Genomic DNA, 18,650 nt, shown 5'->3' with positions numbered 1-18,650 from the left:
CGCGCGCCCCGCCTCCGCTGAGGGGATCGGCGGGGGGGGGGGAGCGCGGAATGGCGGCGGTCGCCCCCGCGCTGTGAGGAGGCACCGGGGGGGGGTTGTGGAGGGAAGGGGTCGGTGCCCTGCCCGCTGGGCCCCTCTCGTCCCCGGGAAGGCCGCGGGTTGGATTCCGGTGGGTCGCCGAGGCTGCAGCTCCGGCTCGGAGCTCCCCGGTGTCCAAGCTGCTGCCAGCCCCAAAGTGAGTCACAAAAAGTCGCTCTGTAAAATAAGCGGAGTGTCTGGCTGGAGGTTTGGAAGCGCAGATCGGCGGTTTTGATAATAGTTGGTGCTGGCGTTGCGAAACACGCAGCGCTCTATCAATTTAAAATATTAAAGTTGACTCAGACTTCTCCAGCGGTGCAGAATCTGTGGTCACCATCGGTGTGATCGGCCTGAAAATATCAGGCTTTTGTGCTTCTGCAGTGGCATTTTTCAGCAGGAGACCTGCACTAAGGGCAGCCCCTCACAGCACAGGCCCCATGCAGGAGCTCGTCACAGCCTGAGCTCACGACCCCTGAAACATCCCACCTCGGCTCAGTGCATACAGGTTGCACGGCCAAGCCCTAGCGTGAGCTCTTAAGTGGTAAGGAAAAGGTGTAACCCGAGAGAAGTAATGGTTTTGACTTTAATACTTAAATAAAAATCAAAGCCACGTTGTCTGGGACATGAGAAACTGCTGCAGTGAGGAATGAGGGAATATGCTGAACTGGAAAATCCTGTAGCTCACAGGGGCTGGGCTAGCCAACCTAGTAATTGCTTTTTTCCTGGCATCTCTAATGAGAACAGTAGCATTCACAGACATATGTATTAAAAACGCTTAGCCTCAGCATAATGTTTTTAACTATGAACAACAGCTACTAAAATAAAGGCTTTGGATGTCTGTCTACGCTGCTTTGCAAAATGACCCTTCCCTGAGCACCCAGGGGTTTTCCAAGCACCAGAAGAAAACATGAGTTTGAACTTGCCTGTGCTAGTTTCTGTCAACACTGTGGTAGGGCTCGGCCCTACTGCGTACACCAATGGTAGTATTTGGTGTTAACACTGGACCCTTCTCCCACATTTCTGTCAGCTCAGTAATCAGCAGAAAGGAGACTGCTGTTCTGCTCTCCCAAACAGAAGCACCACAGAGGAGCTCAGCTTACTGATAACAATTTTTTAAAAGCTTCAGATTTTAATGCTGTTTTAAAAATAAGCTTTATTAAATATATTTAAAGCTTTCAGTTTAAAGCAATCAGGGAAGATGGGAAAACACTAGCTTCACCAGACTCCATCCAGCCCATTGTTCTGCCTGGCTCAGCCTACTCACTTCTTTGTCACTATTATTCACTAATACTTGTCAGTACTACTACACCACTTCTTATCACAAGGAGTATGAACCAGCAGCTGTCATATAAGGCATAAGAATCTCAGCTCCATTTCTATGGAGTGCTTATATTCTCATGCCATACATGGGAAAAAAAAAAAAAAAATCACTTCTGTTCTTTGTGGGCTTGGCTCAATGCTGACTGAAGTCGGGGGCAATGGTGTAAAACGTGGAATCTCTAAATCCTACTGCCTGTTTTCAGTGCTGCTTCTGAAAGTAACAGAGAAAATAACAAATTCACAATTATATACAGTAGTAGGTTTTACTAGGAGAAGGAGTGAAAGTCTATTATTTTGCAATTATTTGTATCACTGAAGTATTGTAGCAAATCACTGAAGTTCTTCAGTTTGCAAGCAGACAATAGGAATCAAGTGCCATTTTCGCTCATTTCATCATCTCTCATCATTTAATTCTGAAAATATGTTACTTCACAAAAGCACAGGTTTTCTAATGGGCAAACCAGGTATGTGGCTTTACCACTGTCTTGTCAGGTATGTCTTAGAAAAAGTACCTCCACTTTGTTTCCTTTTTCTGCACTTTTAAAAGCCTTTTCTGCTTCTGGCACCGAGTGGCTAAGAGTTCTGAATTCAGTGATTGTTTCTCTCTCATTATTAGCAGAGGAATTTTACCTCCAAACTTTCAGTGATCAGTAGCTGAGGACTGAAAGGAGATACTTTGGTGACATGTCATTAAAACTTCCAAAAGACCTTCTCAGAGTTCAGACAATGTGGAAATTTGATTTGTCCATGCGGATGGACAACTGCCAGCACCTCAAACCCTTATAATAATTCTCAAGAGCAGCAAAATACGCTGACATGGCAGGACACTGCATGCCTAAGGTGGTCGCTAACATGGGCAGTTTTATTTGAAGCTTCTTTTACAAGCGTTTCAAGAAATATTCACAAATACACATGTACAAACAAAAGAATGTCTTAAGCAGTAGGTCAGACAAATGTTAAATGCAAATATTATTTGTGGAACCTGACTTGGTGCCTTGTGTACACCGTAATACACCAATGGCAGCCAGCCCCCAAAGTCTGTGTTCTCTTGTTGAAATCTTAGCCCATTCCCAAAATGAACAAATCAGCTATGTAATTCATGCACAAACACATGCCCAGAGTTAAGAAATGTGAACGTTACTGGGTCCACAACAGGCACATAGCAAGCGCGTATCTTTGTGATTTACCTGATCTTATCCCACAGCCCCATCGCAGACCTTCTGCTTTTCCCTGTCTGTGACCCTATTTCCTAAGTCTCTCCCCTCTCTTAGCTTCATATTGTCTCTTACTTTTCCTATCATTCTCACAGCTTTTCAGAGCTCTTTCCAGCAATTCAGCTAGTTCCAGCTTCTCAATTCCATATTTACTTTCGCTCTCTTCAGGAAACCACTTCTGCAGTATCTCTGATAATTACGTATCTCATTTAATTGCATATGTTTTTACCACTTCCTTAATACTGAAGAGCGCCGACTCCCAACAAATAAGCAGCTGCTGCGATTTACAACTTACCTAAGGGAAAGCCATACCAGCCTCTGTACTGAGAAGCTAGAGAGCCGAGTGGTGTTGTAAGGAAAGTGATGAATCACATTTTGTTCAGTGAACAAAAGAATCACAGTTCTCTCCCAAGATCCCTTGCCAGTGGGGCATAATCTAGAACACAAAGAATTGAAGTAAATAAAATAAAAATAATTGGGCTGAACAGTGGCAGAAGAATAACAGTCACATTCAGAACATGGAGAATCATATGGTATACTCATACAAACCTCTGGTATTTATAGCATCTCGCAGTGCCAACGTTAATTAAATAATCTGGTAAAACCTCCTCTGAGGAAGCTATGTAAATATTATTCTAACCTCAACTTTACTGATAAAGCCGAGACAGAGACTCGCTGTATTAGTGATAACTTGAAAATGTGTTTCATTTCAAACTGGAGACATTTCCGTGTCTCCAGCTGAGCTGCCAGCTACTAAAGCACATCACATTATTGAACACTGGAAATTCAGCTCTCAGTGTTTTGCCCGGAGTCACACAGTGACTCAGAATCAGAGCTCGCATTCAAACACTGCTCTTCCTAGGGCACAGTGATGGCAGTGTCCAGAAAACCACGCTTTCTGTTACGTTCAGGTGGTCGGGAACAGCACAGAAGGCTAACACACAAAAATAGATTGGGCTGGAACCACTTGGACAGTATAGACTTCAAGGAGTTGACCTCAGAAATCATTGCTTTCACCACTGCTTAGTACAAATTACAAAATAGAACAGAGAGACAGGGAAAAAGTAACACATCAACAGATGTTGCAGGAAGCAGTAAAAAATGCTGAGAGGGGAAACCAAAAAGCCTAAACAGATGAAGAGAAAAACACACAGGTACCAAGCTGTGTCAAGAATTCCTCTATTCCAAGGGGAGAATATGGGGTCCCTTCTAGATTTTTTCCTAGTGTGACTTTTCCTTCCTCCTTGCTCTGCTAGAATATACCACCATGTAAGAATATACCACGGTGTAAACCCAGAGTACCACCGCAAAACAAGCTTCTCAGTACAAAGAAAAGATTCTGCTGTTTGGGCTCTGAATTGTAATTATAAGGTCTTCATCAAATTACTTTAACACTTTGCACTTATTAATGTTAGGATTGAGCACCACCATGCGTTTTCACAGCTGAGTTAAAGGACATATTCATCTGTGTCACATGAACATTGTTAGAATCAAAGTATTTCTCTGCAGCACCTAGCACAAAGAAGTCCTAGTCGTGGCTCAGGCTTCAGGTTACTAAAATATCAGCATCACACCAGAAATAAAATAACATCCATACTTTTTTTTAATATTTCTCAAACAGGGAAAAAAACAAAACAACACAAAAAACCCTACCGCCTCCTTTCCACAAGACAGCTTTCTCAAAGCCAACCAGAAAATTATTAAAGTATATGAAAAAGATTAGGAATGGAGAGGTGATCACACTACTTATCATTTTCGGAGCCTGAATTTTTAAAACAGGCCTGGAGGGTGCATACTTTTATGACAGGGCGTGACTTTAATTACTACTTGCAGCTTTGGAAGCTTTCCAGCACTACTGTACTGTGCTGCCTCAGTGCGGAGGACAACCGTGTGTCATTAAAGGAAAAAGAAAGCCCTTCGTGACTGCGGTACATACATACTAATTGGTTTTATGTGGATTTCTGTGCAGTCAGATGCTAAACCTGACATGAGCAGTCCCTACAGTAATCTCCCGTTTGTAGTGTTCTTTTGGAAACCAAAGTACTTTTATGCTAAAACCTGAATATAGAACACAACTAAAAATATGTATCCAGGTAGGAAATACATGAAATTCATACCCAGTTAAGGAAAAAAAATAAAAAGGACTGCAGGAAATCGCGCTTCTACGCAGTTTTTGTTTTTACAGCGTATCACTGAGGTTTGCCAGGCTAGAGCCAGCGCCTCTGGCTCCAGCAGCCCCTGAACATCCTGGACGTGCTGCACAGCGTCTCTCCTCTTCTGGTCCGTCCCTTTCTGCCACCAAACAAAAAAAAGAGAGCAGGTTTTTGAGAATTCTGCAGGGCACGGCCTGAGGTGAGAGGGCTGGAAATTTCATATACAACCCCCTCACAATTTAACTCTCCCCTGAAGCCAACAGAACTGCAGCTCGCATCATCTGCACTTGGTTACACACACGTAAGAATCAGGCCGTCCGCTGATTAGTTTTATTTCTGATTTATTTCTAACTAATTCCGCAGAGCGGAACACCTCGGTGCACGAGCCCGCCCCTGTACAAAACGCATCGCTTCCCCTGCTGCAGCCTCACAGCACCGAACGGCTGCAGCTGGAGCCTGTTCCCGAGAACCCCCCGGTCCCGGGGACAGAATCCTACAAGTAAAAACGCCAATAATAATCACAGAAAGGGCACTTTTCCCTCGGAACGCGCGAGCAGCGATTCCCCACCCCGCACCGCCTCCCGCCCCCGTTGCCCTGGCGACGCCGCCGCCCGCCCGCAGCGCGGGAACGCGGAGCCCATCCGGGCGGCCCCGCTTCCGGCGGGCTCCGCTTCCGCTTCCGGTGCGGCGGATCCCGGGCCGGCGCCGGTCCCGTTGCTAGGGTGAGGGCCCGCAGCGCGCTGCCGCGGGTGGGGGGGGCGGCGCCGCCATCGCGATCATCGCGATCGCCGCTATCGCGATCGCCGGGGCACCCGGGGAGCCGGGCCCGAGCTCGCCCGTGAGCGGCGGGGACCGGAGCGACCCGCGCCGGTCGCTGGGGGGCCGCGGGCGGGCGCTGTGGGGGGGCTCGGCCGGGCCCGGCCGGGCCCGCGGGACCAGAGCGGCGGCCCGGGGCTGGCAGCGCCCTGAGGCCGGCCCTGCCCCGCCGGCTCCGCTCGTCCTGTCAGCCGCCGTGGGGGTGCCGCGGTCACCTCTGCGCAGGGGGGCGCTCCCCGCGGGTTTTGTTTGTGTATGGCCGTGTTCTCTGCGGCGCGAAGTAAGCAGAAGCGTAAAGATGGGGATGGCTCTGCTCCAGATCTGCCAAGAGGAGTGGTGTCATGAGGCGCTGTCACTACAACACGTTAACGCATCCTCTACCCGGTGCCCAGCCGGGCTGCAGGCTCTCAGTGGGCCGAGGGGCTTGGAGAGGCTCTGACAACACCACACAACGGCAAAACTGGAGCAAATTTCACCTGTGGAAGTTCCAGTTTCCCATCCCGTCCAGTCCTGATGGTAGAAACTTTGAAAATCCCTGCAACTCTAATTGCTCCTAATGTTATTTTTTTTATATCTCTTGATTCTGGGGTTCATACTCGGTCCCATCAGTGTTCTGGCTCTGAATAAAGGTGTTTCTGCGTGCTGCTTCTGACAGCGCCCATCTTGACAGGACTGCAATTCTGTGAGGACTGACAGAGGATCAAGTGGTCAGCCTCACGGGGTGAGCCGTTCAGTCTAGCACTGGACAGAGACTTGAGAAGTTTCCTCATAGTTCTTGCCCTGTGCATTTTCTTGCAGAATCATTTTAGGTGCATGGTGCCGATGAGAAAGCAGACAATAAACTCTTCTTTCTAAGACTAGAAAACTTAGCCTGCGATTTATGGACAGAGATCATTTGTGACAATGAGCTTATGTATCAACATTGTTTGCTGCTATGCAGCCTTAACCTCACCTGGCTCTCCTAGTGCTTCCAAGACCCACGTTTCACAGAATAATGCTATTGCACTGGATAGAACTATCCCGTTTGATTTGGGAATATTTGAAAAAAACAGATTTTTTTATTGTCACGTGATAGGAATTTCCCTCTTCAATTTGTTTTCATGGATCTTAGAGGAAATAGCGAGGAGGTACGGCTTTCAGTGTCCTCAGCAAACAGGTCACATCTAGTCCTCTCTTACCTGCTGTAAGCTTGGTGCATATACCAAAGGATACAGCATAAACAGGAAGTATTTTGGCTGAGAGCAGGTAACTGCATGGAATATGATGTTTGAGGACGAGTCAGATTTTAGAGTTTGACATCTTTCAGAATTGCCAGACCTGTACTTCTTGAAGGTGGACAGTCTCCCTTTCTTTTTCATAGATCTGCTTCCTCTACTTTTCGGGCATCAGTCTTTTAAGGACATTCTTGCTGTTACTGGTGCAGAGGCCTTCTGTGCGTCTCCTGACAATCTGAAACAGCTTTCTAATACCTTTATATCTCTTTGATTCTGTTTCCAAACTTTAACAGAAAAATAAAACATGTTCTCTCTTCCACCCAAAGCTAAAAATCTTGTTTCTCTGCTGTGCTTAATCTAGGACTAAACTGTTGAATATAATTCACAGAAATGATTGTGTAAATTAAGGATAGTGTAATTACGGTTACTTTTTCAGCACTGCAATGAAAGTGCCATTCTTGCAGTGTAATTGCATTGTGTAGGTGTTGTATTTTGGCTTTGCTTTCAAACTCCTGCTTTGATATTGCTACAGCAAGATGTGACCTGGGATGTGTATTACTGCAACTATTGCACAGGTCTCAGTGAAAGCGAGCAGAGAAAGCCAATGCTTAAAATAAGCTGCTGGTTCAGACCTATTTTTATGTATTTTAGGTCTTTCAGACTTGCTGTTTAGTAGCTACATATGTGAAGTTATCCGTGACTGGTTTGATTGCGTAATTATTGCAGAGGACATTTCTGAGATTTGAAATGACTTCTCTGGTGCTGCAGTACTCTGCTCGGGTGCAGCGAACAAGCTGTACCTGCGCAGAACACGCAGCAAGCGAGCATATGCTGGATCAAACGGGGAATGTGACATTGCTAAGTACATTGAGGCAGAACTCAGAGCCCCAGTTTTAGGGATGTTCCTTCCTTATTTTCAACATTTTATCAACATATTTATCTGTGCCTGCAAAACAAACTGCTCTTTGGTGTACAGCATAACAAAAATGTAAAAATACTTCCACTGTATCGCTTGTCTTCTAAAAAAAGGCAATGCTCCTATTTCTTTCTTACATGATCATTGCATTTTCCTCCTCCAGCAGATTTTTCAGGAGCTAATACTGAACATATGCTTCAAGGATGTCTCTCTCTCTTATAATAAAATGGGGTGGACAGGAGTATACGATAACCTCATTATCAGAAGAGGACACAGTGTTGGATCTGAAGCAATCTCTTAAAGGCCTTACTGGAGTGTTACCAGAGCGGCAAAAACTTCTTGGACTTAAAATGAAGGGTAACTATTCTTATCTATTGTTTGCTTTAGATGCGCATGTTTAAGGAAGTACACCCTCTGAACTTAGTCAGGATGTGTATACAAAAAGAGCATCTTCCTCCCAGACCTAGCTTTTGAAGGAGCACACACAGCATCATCTAGTGATACACAAAATTACCGTGTTTATTATTGATACATCTGTATGGTCATTTTTTAACGGCTGATGTGGAAGTGCAGCAAACATACCTTAAAGGTTAAATTGCTGTTCGCCTGACAAGCAATCTGTCTGTGTATGGAGGATGATGATGCAGCTTGGAGTATTCTGGTGTTTCACGGGTAGCTTGTTTCAATTAAGCATGACATGTATTGACAGTTTGCTAAAATCTTTCTACCCAATTTAGAAGAAAAAAATGAACTCTGTTTACATTATAGGGAAACCTGCAGATGATGATGTTAAGCTTGGAGCTCTCAAGTTGAAACCAAATACTAAAATCATGATGATGGGCACTCGTGAAGAGAGTCTGGTAAATAGTTTACTTATTAGCTTAAAAAAAAAAAAAAGGAAAAATGTTTATGTCTCCTCATTATGGTTTTAAATTTTGAGTTTTCTAGTAATCATTGGAAAAATAGTAGTACAATAGATTTCAGCTATTTTTCTGCAGAATACGGATAGCAGCATAGTGATGAAAAATCTGTATTTTTCTGGGTTTCAGGTACAAAACTACTACTACTATCTTCTCACTTGACTTCTGAAATCCTAGTATATTTTAGTAACTTTTCCACTAGTAAAATGAAATCATTCTGGTCATTTATTTTATGTCTGCAACGTGCAGTAACAGAATCTTGATATCCCTTGGTTTTACAGTGATCCTAGTTATCTGTTGTTATTATTCCTCTAGGAAGATGTTCTTGGGCCACCTCCTGATAATGATGATGTTGTCAATGACTTTGATATTGAAGAGGAAGTTGTGGAAGTAGAAAACAGGTTAGGAGTTTTAGCTATTAAAAACCACTCCTGTTACCAAATGAACAGTATGCATTTCAATTAACTGTAACTTTTTGCACTGTTATATTAGGGAAGAAAATCTACTAAAAATTTCTCGCAGAGTTAAAGAATACAAAGTGGAAATTCTGAATCCTCCCAGGGAAGGAAAAAAGCTGCTGGTGCTAGATGTTGATTATACACTATTTGGTGAGATTTTATGCAACTCGTGGGTTTTAAGAGGGCTGTTCATTTGCCAGTTCACATTTCTTGATTTTTGCTTTACAAAGCCATTTCCGTAACTTTGGCTTGCATTGTACTGTGTAGCTTCAGCTTCATAATATTTTGGGGGTCCTCTGGTCATATTGTAAAAAGAATCAGGCCTTGTAAATGTTGTATATTGTTGATTTTAGTGTAACAACTATTTACTTTCTCCAAGATGATGCAAAAATAGGTTATTTGGATAAAATTCTAAACTCTCTCTTGACCAGCTTATATCTTGGATATCATGGTGTCAGGACAAGCTACTGCTGTAAAGTAATTGTCTCCTTCTGTACGTGATTGATTTTTTTGAGGGTGGGAGAATAGCTTCTAATTGTATTTCCAGATCATTATTAAACACGTACAAAACCATGTTTTACCTGAAAATTCTGTTCAACTAGTTTTCTTAGAAGCCGTCATTTTCCTTCTGACTTCATTTTCTGGGATGTGGGTGTGTCATGGCAGTTGGACTATAATCAGTAATAGTTCGCCTTCTTCCTTTCCTTACTTTTTCATGAGTTTTGTTTATGATCCGAAATAAAAATTCAACTTATTACTCAACATAACATTTTTATTTATACATCTCCTGCTAGCAGAATTTGACAGCATTTTCTAATTGGAATAGGCAATGTTTGCATGTTTCAAAAAGATTTGATAGATGTTCACAAGATTAACTTGACTGAGTTTACAAAAATTTCTGTTCAGTATCTGGGCAGTTAGAAATTTGCTAAAGTGCATAGATGAACAATTTATCCTGACTCTCCAAAGATATTCAGACCCTCAGCTCTCTTATATATTAAGTAGGCTCTCAAATACCTGTGAAGATCAACAAATAAGTATTCTTTCTACTTTTATCACCTTTAACATGGGAATAGTAGTTTGCTATGAATTCATTCATGATTTCAAAGTGCCCCAGTGCTTCCCTTGAGAAACGTTTCAGGTCTCTGGGTAGGTAGGGAAGTCATAATTAACATCCTAAATTGAATAATGAATTGCTTCTCTCTCATTCTTTTTAGACCACAGGTCATGTGCTGAAACTGGAGTAGAACTTATGAGGCCATACCTTCATGAATTCCTGACATCTGCATATGAGGATTATGATATTGTAATTTGGTGTAAGTTTTTTAAAACTCCGTACATAAGACTTCATCATAAGTTGTCGTTTAGAGCAGAATCTCCAGCTGGGAGGTTTTTATATTGCTTTTTAGTATGAGTCAAGATCTAAAACAATACATGAATGTTCATCTGTAATATATTCACCGAGAACATTCACACATCTATGAGAGCTATTTTACAAAAACAGTAATTCTTAGGTGAAGAAAACCACCACGTAGTGCTCTTGTGAATGGATCTAATCACAGTATAAAGCTCAACATTGCTTTACTGAATGTTACTTCGTATAAGTCAAACAAGTGCTTGAAATAACACAATTGTAAAATAGACATTCACATGCTGCTTGGTAGCTATCTTTACAAATAACCTCAGCCCAGACCATAAGTAGTGAACTACCATAGCAATAGAAAACTAGAAATGAACCAACCTCTCGTGTGCACAGGGATGGCTGATCATTTGCTTTAGCACAGTTTCGTTTCCTGTCCAACAGCTGGAGCCAATACAGGGTTTAAACCGTATTCAAATTGTATTAAAATTTGATTTCATAGTCTGAAACATTATTTCCACATATTCTTAGATCAGTGGGCAGTGTTGACACTTTGTCCTTTCCATGCCTTATGCATTGTTATCATTACCTCCAGGAAAAAATCCTGTATAGGCAACATAGTTTCTCAAACCAGATGTAGCCCATTTCTATGGCCCTGCAGACTCTGTAGTTCAGTAAGAGCTGATCTGGAAATCGTTTTAAACATATGCAGTGCTTAATCTAAATTTCATTTGAAAAGTAAGTTTTTCCAAATAAAAATAATCTTTCATGACCTGTCTTAGACAGTGAACCCTAAAAATTGTAACCATGGTGTGTCTTTCCAAAATGAAAGTTCATATCAAAATTTGGGAAGTGAACAGTTTGTCTTTTTTTTTTTTAAACCTGTCAACAATTTATTATGATAAAAAAAAATTCTCCCTTTTTTTCAGCTGCTACTAACATGAAGTGGATTGAAGCTAAAATGAAAGTAAGTTGTTCTGAAAATGCACAATTTGTTTCCAGTCTGACTAGCAGTTCTCATAGACTTGTGCTCAGCAGAGTAGAGAGATGTAGCAACTAGGAGGGTTGTATGAATCAAAATCCAAGTTCTCTAAACTGTTGTAGTCACTTTAAAATATCTTTGCCACAAAACTAGATTAAATCTAATTTTAGAATTCAACACAGACTATCAGAACAGTAGGTACTAAATTTAGCAGAACTAAACACAAGTCAGTACTTGCCGACACTTAGATTAGTCACACAGCCTTCACTGTTGCTTTCATCTTACTTCTAATTATAGAGTTCTAATCTTAAGTGTAAAACATTTTCTTAAGGGAGTGGACAAACATGGCATGCTGGAATATTTGTCTTGTACCTCTCACAGCTGCGTGGCTTCATTGCTTCCTCTGCCTTACTAAAACATCCGTAAAAGCTCTTCTTTCAGTCCTGGTTTCGTCTGTACTTAAATTGGGCAACTAGCCAGATTTACACAGCTGACTTAGTTGTAAACATATTTACAGCCAGGCTTAGCTCAAAACATAATGAGCTTAATAAGATGTGCTGTCTGTTTGGTTGGTGTTTTTTTTTGTTTATAAATCAAAACTTTTTTTCCTTTTCAGGGAAAACTGTTCCAAATTTAAGCTCATCTGCCCTCTTTTTTTGTTTATAGACTTTTTTTCAGGTTGTATCAGAGCAAAGAACATTTTACATATTCTGTCCCTCAAAAAATAATCTGCAGCAATTTTTCTAAACAAAAATCCTTCAGAATGAGCTCAGAAATGAGAGCCTTTAATCAGAACAATGAAATGTAATTAGCTCAAGTAAAATCAGTGTTGAAACTTGCAAACACTGTTCCGTGCCAGTATTCCATCTCTGTTTATGTTGTGTCTGAATTCTTTGCTTTATCTAGAACAATACTGTAGCTACAGTTCTGTAGTACAAAACTATGAGTTCAAGTTAGAATGGGTTTGTGACTGAACTATTGGAACTGCTTGTGGCTGTTACCCATGTGGTTTATTTTCTCACTATATCAAAACTTTTGTAGCAGAGGTAAGTGCAACCGTGATGAAAGAAGCATACAAAGCTAATCATTAACCTTCTTTTGGCATTGCTTGACTCCCTAATACATGTGCAAGCATCACATCTTGCATGGGGGATTTACCATTTAAAGTAAAACCTTTGTTTTGCTGCAGAATCTTCATAGCACTGGAGTTCAATCTAGCAGAAAACCATTGTTCAAAACTGGGCTGTTTACCCTGCATCAGCCACCTTGCCACAATTCTGGGTCACCTTTCTAGCCCTTTCATCTGTTACTGATTGACAGCCTTCCCATGCCTAAACCTAGGCCGTGATCATTTGAGATTCCTAGCACTAGATGATACCTGTTGCTTTTCCTTAAACTGATCACATCTCTGCAAGTTTCACTTTTAGTCTGGGAGCAATGATCCCAGAAATACTTGAAGTGTTTGTTGTAAACTGCAAAGCAGCATTAAAAAGGAGAATCAGATAACTAAGTTTAATTTCTAATTCTCCATCTATTTATGCCCAGAATTCAGATGGTCAGGACATTGACTCAGATAGTTAGCACTTTTTAGTTATGAGATTAACTTTTTTGTATAAAAGCATATCAGTTAAGGGTGGGTGGATATTTGCAAGACAGCTATTACAGTGGATATTTTATCCTTGTTTTATAGGTTTGCATATTATTGCTGTTGCATGCACCAAAAATTAAGTCATCAATGTCTATGTCATGTAGTAGATGTTAGTAGATTTTACTATTGCTTTTCAACTTTGGAAAGGATTGGAAGTGGAAATGATGCCCTCTCATCTAGTCAAAGTTTTAGATAAAATCAGATCATTTTTCTTTGGAGTCTTTATTTCAGGAGTAATCAAATCTTAAAAGTACAACTGAGAGATTTCTGACTAACTCTGACCATCTAGGACACACACAGAGGAAGGGGTAACAATGAACTGCTGTTGTATATTTCATCTTTGACTGTGGTTGGTTGCAGCTTACGGGAACAAACAAATAGCAGAACGTACACAGTTGCTATTCTAGCTTCAGATACTGAGTTAAGTTGAGGCACGTAGAACTTGTGAAAAATCATGCATGAAGGTAAAGCCATAAGTTCTATTTTGCCTCTTCTGCAGAGTTGCTTTAATTTTAATTCTGACATCAGATGCTGAACTTCTGACAGTAAGCACTACAAAAATAAATTCCTATCAGCTTTTTTTCCCCATGGTATAATGGTGTACTTTGATTCCCATTGAATAGGAAAAATAAAAACAACATATCCCTTTTCAATACATCTCTGCTCATCCTTATCAGCTTACCCCTCAACAACGTATTAACAATCATGTTTTCAGTTGTACAGAACTAAAATTTATAATCTGAAATTTTAATTATTAATCTTTGTGATGCAGGAGCTTGGAGTGAGTACTAATGCAAACTACAAGATAACCTTCATGTTGGACAGCGCTGCTATGATAACAGTGCACACTCCTAGAAGAGGACTGATAGATGTAAGTACCATTTTTTTCCCCTGATCCTTTTCTACACTTAGCTGACACGTTACCATACCCCTATTTAACAACAAAGTTGTGCTGGAGTTTTCATGCAAGAAAATTGGAAGAATATCTGAAGCATAGATTTTCTGCAGAAATACTCTATTAATGATTACTGTTTTAAGTAGCTCATATATGGATGGCACTGATTTCAAATCAAGTATTAATTTGTAAAAAAAATTAATACACAGTTTTTGTTTACCATTTTACAATCCCTTCCCATACTAAAGCCCAACTAGCTACCTGGTAATTTTTCAGTCCATTTGAGTTTGGACTTTAATTCGTATAGACCGGTATTTTCATCTCCTGCATGTGATCTGATTTACCCGAGGTAACCTTTTATGCATTATTCTTGCAGGTGAAGCCTCTTGGTGTTATCTGGGGAAAATTTTCAGAATATTACAGCAAAAAAAATACTATTATGTTTGATGATATTGGCCGAAACTTCCTGATGAATCCACAAAACGGACTCAAGGTAATTTTAACTGGAATTTTCATGTATTACTACTTTTACTTATACTTCAAGTTGTACTTTCTCATACTTTTTGTTTTATCTTAAAGAAAGGCTATTCTTAACTAGCAAAGATGCATATTTTATTGAATTTTTTATTTGAATTGCCATTTGTCTGGACTAACATTTCCCCAACAGTAGTTTTAAATAAGCTTTAATTCACTATTGAGTTCTTAAGAGGCTACCAAAAATCACTGAAATTACTTCTGCTTAAATTTCACCTGCAAACTATAACCATGCTGGGCATTGCTGACAGGCACCATTAAAACATGATGTTCAATCTTAAGAGTGATTCTATTCAGAAAATAAGTCAAATAACAAGCTGCCATACTTCATGTTAGCATGCCAATGTAATAGCAAGCATTCTGTTCCTGGGTAATAATTAATACCTGGAGCCATTTTGACTGTAGAACAGCAAATATTTCATTTTATAAAATTGTTGACCAGTTCCTGTTCCAAAACTTCTAATCATCAGTGCTTGTTCTGGATAAGAATGGAACTTAAATTTCTACGGTGCAACAGTATGGTACTAAAAAAAACCACATATTTATTTTTAAAAAATCAAATACAGAAATCCAAGATGTTTCTTAGAAAATATCTGTGATTTGAAGACAGCAATTGATGAGATGTATCATGATGCCATTAATTGGAACTGGATAAATATATGAGAATCAGTAATATCAAAGATATTGCTGGGAGAGGATTAACCAGAGAGCTCCCTCTAGCTTAGATTTCAAAGATGTTTGTCAAAATGTTATTAAGAGAACTGCAGACAAGAATGTTGAATCACTAAAACAAGGCACAGGTATAATGTATTCCAAGCTTAAAGGAGTTGTCAGATAAGCTTTATTTCTGACATTGCTTGTCACAGAAGCTATGATTGTAGTCAAATGCTTTTTGTTGGAAAAAAAAGCATCTGGTTCCAGTGATGCCACACAACTCAAAGCAGAGCTGAAAACCCCTCATTTCTCCTGCGAAAATATCTATGAAATCATTTTAGAAAATGTGACAGTCCATTGCAGATCTATCTGTTGTTGTCTGACTGGGAGGGAAAGGCCTGAAGAAGCACAAGACTGACAGAACAAATTGCTTCTGGGTGGGCATGCAAGACAAAAACCCTGAAGTCCAGATTGCATCAATAAAAAGTCAAATTGGAGATGGCCACTAATGGAAAGTTTTGCTTCCTCTTACCTATAAGAAGTCATGATGCAGCATAGTATTGAAAATGTGTTTTAATTAGGCAATGAGTGCTATGGTATTGGAAGCATTTTTCTCACGTGGAACAAATGGTTATACCCAATTTATTTATTTTGTATAGATAAGGCCTTTCATGAAAGCACACTTAAATCGGGATAAAGACAAGGAGCTTCTAAAGCTCACTCAATACCTCAAAGAAATAGCAAAATTAGATGACTTTTTGGAGCTGAATCACAAACATTGGGAAAGGTAAGAACAAAGTCAAAAGTTACTTCTTTCTGTCTCACATCACAGCGTTTTGCTTAAGGTCAACTGTCCAAAGACCAGAAACGACTGAGCTGATGAACTTTGACATCACTTACAATTATTATCTTTAGTCTGAATGGGTTTTTAATAAGGCTGTAGTGTTTAAGATGCCTCTCTGAGAAGTTAGGATTTTAATAGATTAGACCTTTCTTTCTTCTTCACAGTTAAGGACCAGCAATTGTTTTCACTGAAGTAGTTATGCTTCCTAAAGGGAAAAGAATTTCTGAAGAAGCCTGCTCCCTGTAAATCTTTTTCCACTCCTACAAAGTTAGACTGTCAGTTCAAATCTCAGGTCCTTTGCAGCCAAGCAACTTTTCTAGTGGTTACTTCTGAGTTTCAGGGTGTTACAGTGTGGTGCTTAGGCACTATCCAAGTTGTGTGGTATTACACTATTCATCAGTACTGAAACATAGTTTACTGCGTTACTGAGTTCTCCAAACGCTTAAGGCACCAGTTACTATCCTAATTCTTGCTATAGAATGACTAGTTGAATTGTTTGGGCAAGTTTTATTTGATTTTATGCAACCTGAAACTTCAATACATGCAAAAAAGCAGCATGCATAATATGTTATTGGAAAACACTCATACAGTGCTTAAAAGAACAGCCTTGTGAACAACACAATTTTCTCTTTTGTTTCTGATTAAAAAAGAACGTCAAAGCTAGATTTTAAAAGCACTGGAATTTATTGGATGTTTCATAGTTAGTGCCAGTTAAATTCATTGGATTTTTTTTTAGGGTGTTTGCAAAGTCTTCAATGTCACCACATAGCCAGATTGTTCCAGCTGCAGCAGTGAGAGACCTATGAGATGAGACAACAAACATTTTTTTTTTTTGAGTAACTTGGTTTCTCTAGAGAAACTAGTAGAAGACTGTTCTTTTCAGGTTTTACTGGATGACTGTTCTTTAAAGTCTTAAATTTATTTGAAGTAATCTCATATTTAACATGCCTTTCTACCTTAAAGGCTATATAGATACTTTTAACCGATCTATTAACCTCTTAGAATTAAACAATTTGAATTTTCTTTCCCCCTTTTGTTTAAAACCTTATACAGTTTAACTAAAAATGTTCTTTGAGTTACTGCAAGATAACCAATCATGGAGTTGGGAGAAAGTGAAGTCAGATACCAAAATCATTAATATTTGATCGCATTCTATTTTTTTGTGATTAATAACCAGATTTTTAGTGAGAAAAAGACTCACAGTTTATGCTTATAAAAGGTAAGATATATTTGTGCCTGCCTCTTTCTATGAAACTACTTTTGTTTCTTTCAGGTATCTTTCAAAGAAGCAAGGACAATAACACTAACAAAATTGCCTAGCACTGAATTGAAGGGAACTTAACTAAGATCATTGGACTTTTCCTTGCTTTTACGCTAGAGTAAAATAGTGCTGGACACTGGATCCGATGCCAGAATGACTGCTATACTTGGTCTTCCAGTTGGTTGGTTATGGGGTTTTGGGTTTTTGTTTTGTTGTTGTTTTGTGTTTCGTTTGTCTTTTGGTTCCCCCCCCAAAAAAGATAACAGCAATAAGCTCAAAGTGGGAGAAAGATGTCGGTTACTTTTTACTGCTTTCAGTTCTGGTGTTACTATTTAAAATGTTTTCCTCTCCTTTTCCGCTGAAGTACAACCATAACCATTAAAGACCAAAACCATTCTGAAACTAGAAAAAAAATTAGACCAAAAATGTTGAGTAAGGAGCCAACTTTGGCAGTGTATGAATTGTATAAGCCCTCTATTCCCTCTATCTTTAGAAACAGTCTCCCTCTCCCATTCCAGTATTTAAATCTATAAATTACAAGTTGTCTAAGTTTGGTATGTATTAGTATATCAGTGTTTCTCTGTGCAAGACATTAAGATGGGAAGACACCACCTCCGTGGCCAATTTACCCCAATGTGTGAACTTGTACTATAAAACAGTGTTTACTGGAAAATAGAAGACTAAAGTTTGAGGGAGAGAAACCCACTCTTTTTGGTAACTGAAAAGCAGTCTGCCTGAAAAATTCTCACGTCAGATAAAGGGTTTAAACCTCAGATGGGAAAGTCACATTCCTAACAAAGCATGAACAAAACCCTTGTTCTCTTCTAGCTAAATCTTGTCAAAGTGCAAACACTGTGTTTAAATACAATATTCAGCCATACTGTTCTTAAAATATCATTTACTTGCGCTGCTTATGCCTGCACTATAGAAGTGTGATGTGACTGCTACTTGGCATTACCAACACTTGCGCATTATGCAGTTCATGTATTTGAAAGAAGACTGACCCTTTCAAATAAAAATGGTATATATTGTTCTTAAGGAACTATAGCAGTTGTGTAAATAATAAATACCTTTTTTCATAAGTTGTGTCCTGGGCTGTTTTAAATATTGGTTTTGCATAATAGAGAATTCATTGATAGTCTTCATCCTGAGTGTTGTGTTGTGTTTTTGGAGGGGTGAGGGTTCTTCAGACTCTGGAGACAATGATTTTGCATTAGTTGGTAAGAGAACAGTACATGCCACCGCAGATTAGAGCAGTGGTATTTAATAGTGAAGCATGTAGCTGCACAAGAAAGGAACCTTGACAGCAAATGTCAGAATGTCAGGACAGCAGACACAAATGAGCTGTTAAGATGAGCATGTTAGGCTCCAGCTCAGTGACCT

At 39.9% G+C, this 18,650-nt stretch overlaps 1 protein-coding gene across 2 annotated transcripts; it reads left to right on the top strand.

Moving 5' to 3' along the window:
- The first annotated feature begins 5,401 nt into the window (after window positions 1-5,401).
- On the top strand, window positions 5,402-18,349 carry UBLCP1 (ubiquitin like domain containing CTD phosphatase 1). 2 transcript variants are annotated; one of them, XM_035338682.1, is made up of 11 exons: window positions 5,402-5,487; window positions 7,878-8,068; window positions 8,480-8,571; window positions 8,947-9,032; window positions 9,124-9,239; window positions 10,307-10,405; window positions 11,379-11,416; window positions 13,852-13,950; window positions 14,351-14,467; window positions 15,822-15,949; window positions 17,280-18,349. In XM_035338682.1, the coding sequence occupies exons 2-11, from the start codon at window positions 7,915-7,917 to the stop codon at window positions 17,305-17,307; spliced, it is 957 nt and encodes a 318-aa protein (XP_035194573.1). In that variant the 5' UTR covers window positions 5,402-5,487; window positions 7,878-7,914; the 3' UTR covers window positions 17,308-18,349. The 2 variants fall into 2 exon arrangements, with proteins under 2 accessions (XP_035194573.1, XP_035194572.1); XM_035338681.1 differs by having other exon boundaries at window positions 7,875-8,068.
- The last annotated feature ends 301 nt before the right edge of the window (window positions 18,350-18,650 follow it).

Source organism: Oxyura jamaicensis, chromosome 13, assembly GCF_011077185.1.
Source record: "Oxyura jamaicensis isolate SHBP4307 breed ruddy duck chromosome 13, BPBGC_Ojam_1.0, whole genome shotgun sequence".
NCBI classification, from domain to species: Eukaryota; Metazoa; Chordata; class Aves; order Anseriformes; family Anatidae; genus Oxyura; species Oxyura jamaicensis.
This window is presented reverse-complemented; position numbering and strand designations above follow the sequence as displayed.

What these genes read in the sequence shown, in the direction of transcription:
- UBLCP1 (XM_035338682.1), top strand. Translation starts at nt 7,915, where the DNA reads ATGTCTCTCTCTCTTATAATAAAATGGGGTGGACAGGAGTATACGATA. An exon ending in GCACTCGTGAAGAGAGTCTG is followed by an intron (nt 8,572 to 8,946) that starts GTAAATAGTTTA and finishes TTATTCCTCTAG; the next exon opens with GAAGATGTTCTTGGGCCACC. An exon ending in AATCACAAACATTGGGAAAG is followed by an intron (nt 15,950 to 17,279) that starts GTAAGAACAAAG and finishes TGTTTCTTTCAG; the next exon opens with GTATCTTTCAAAGAAGCAAG.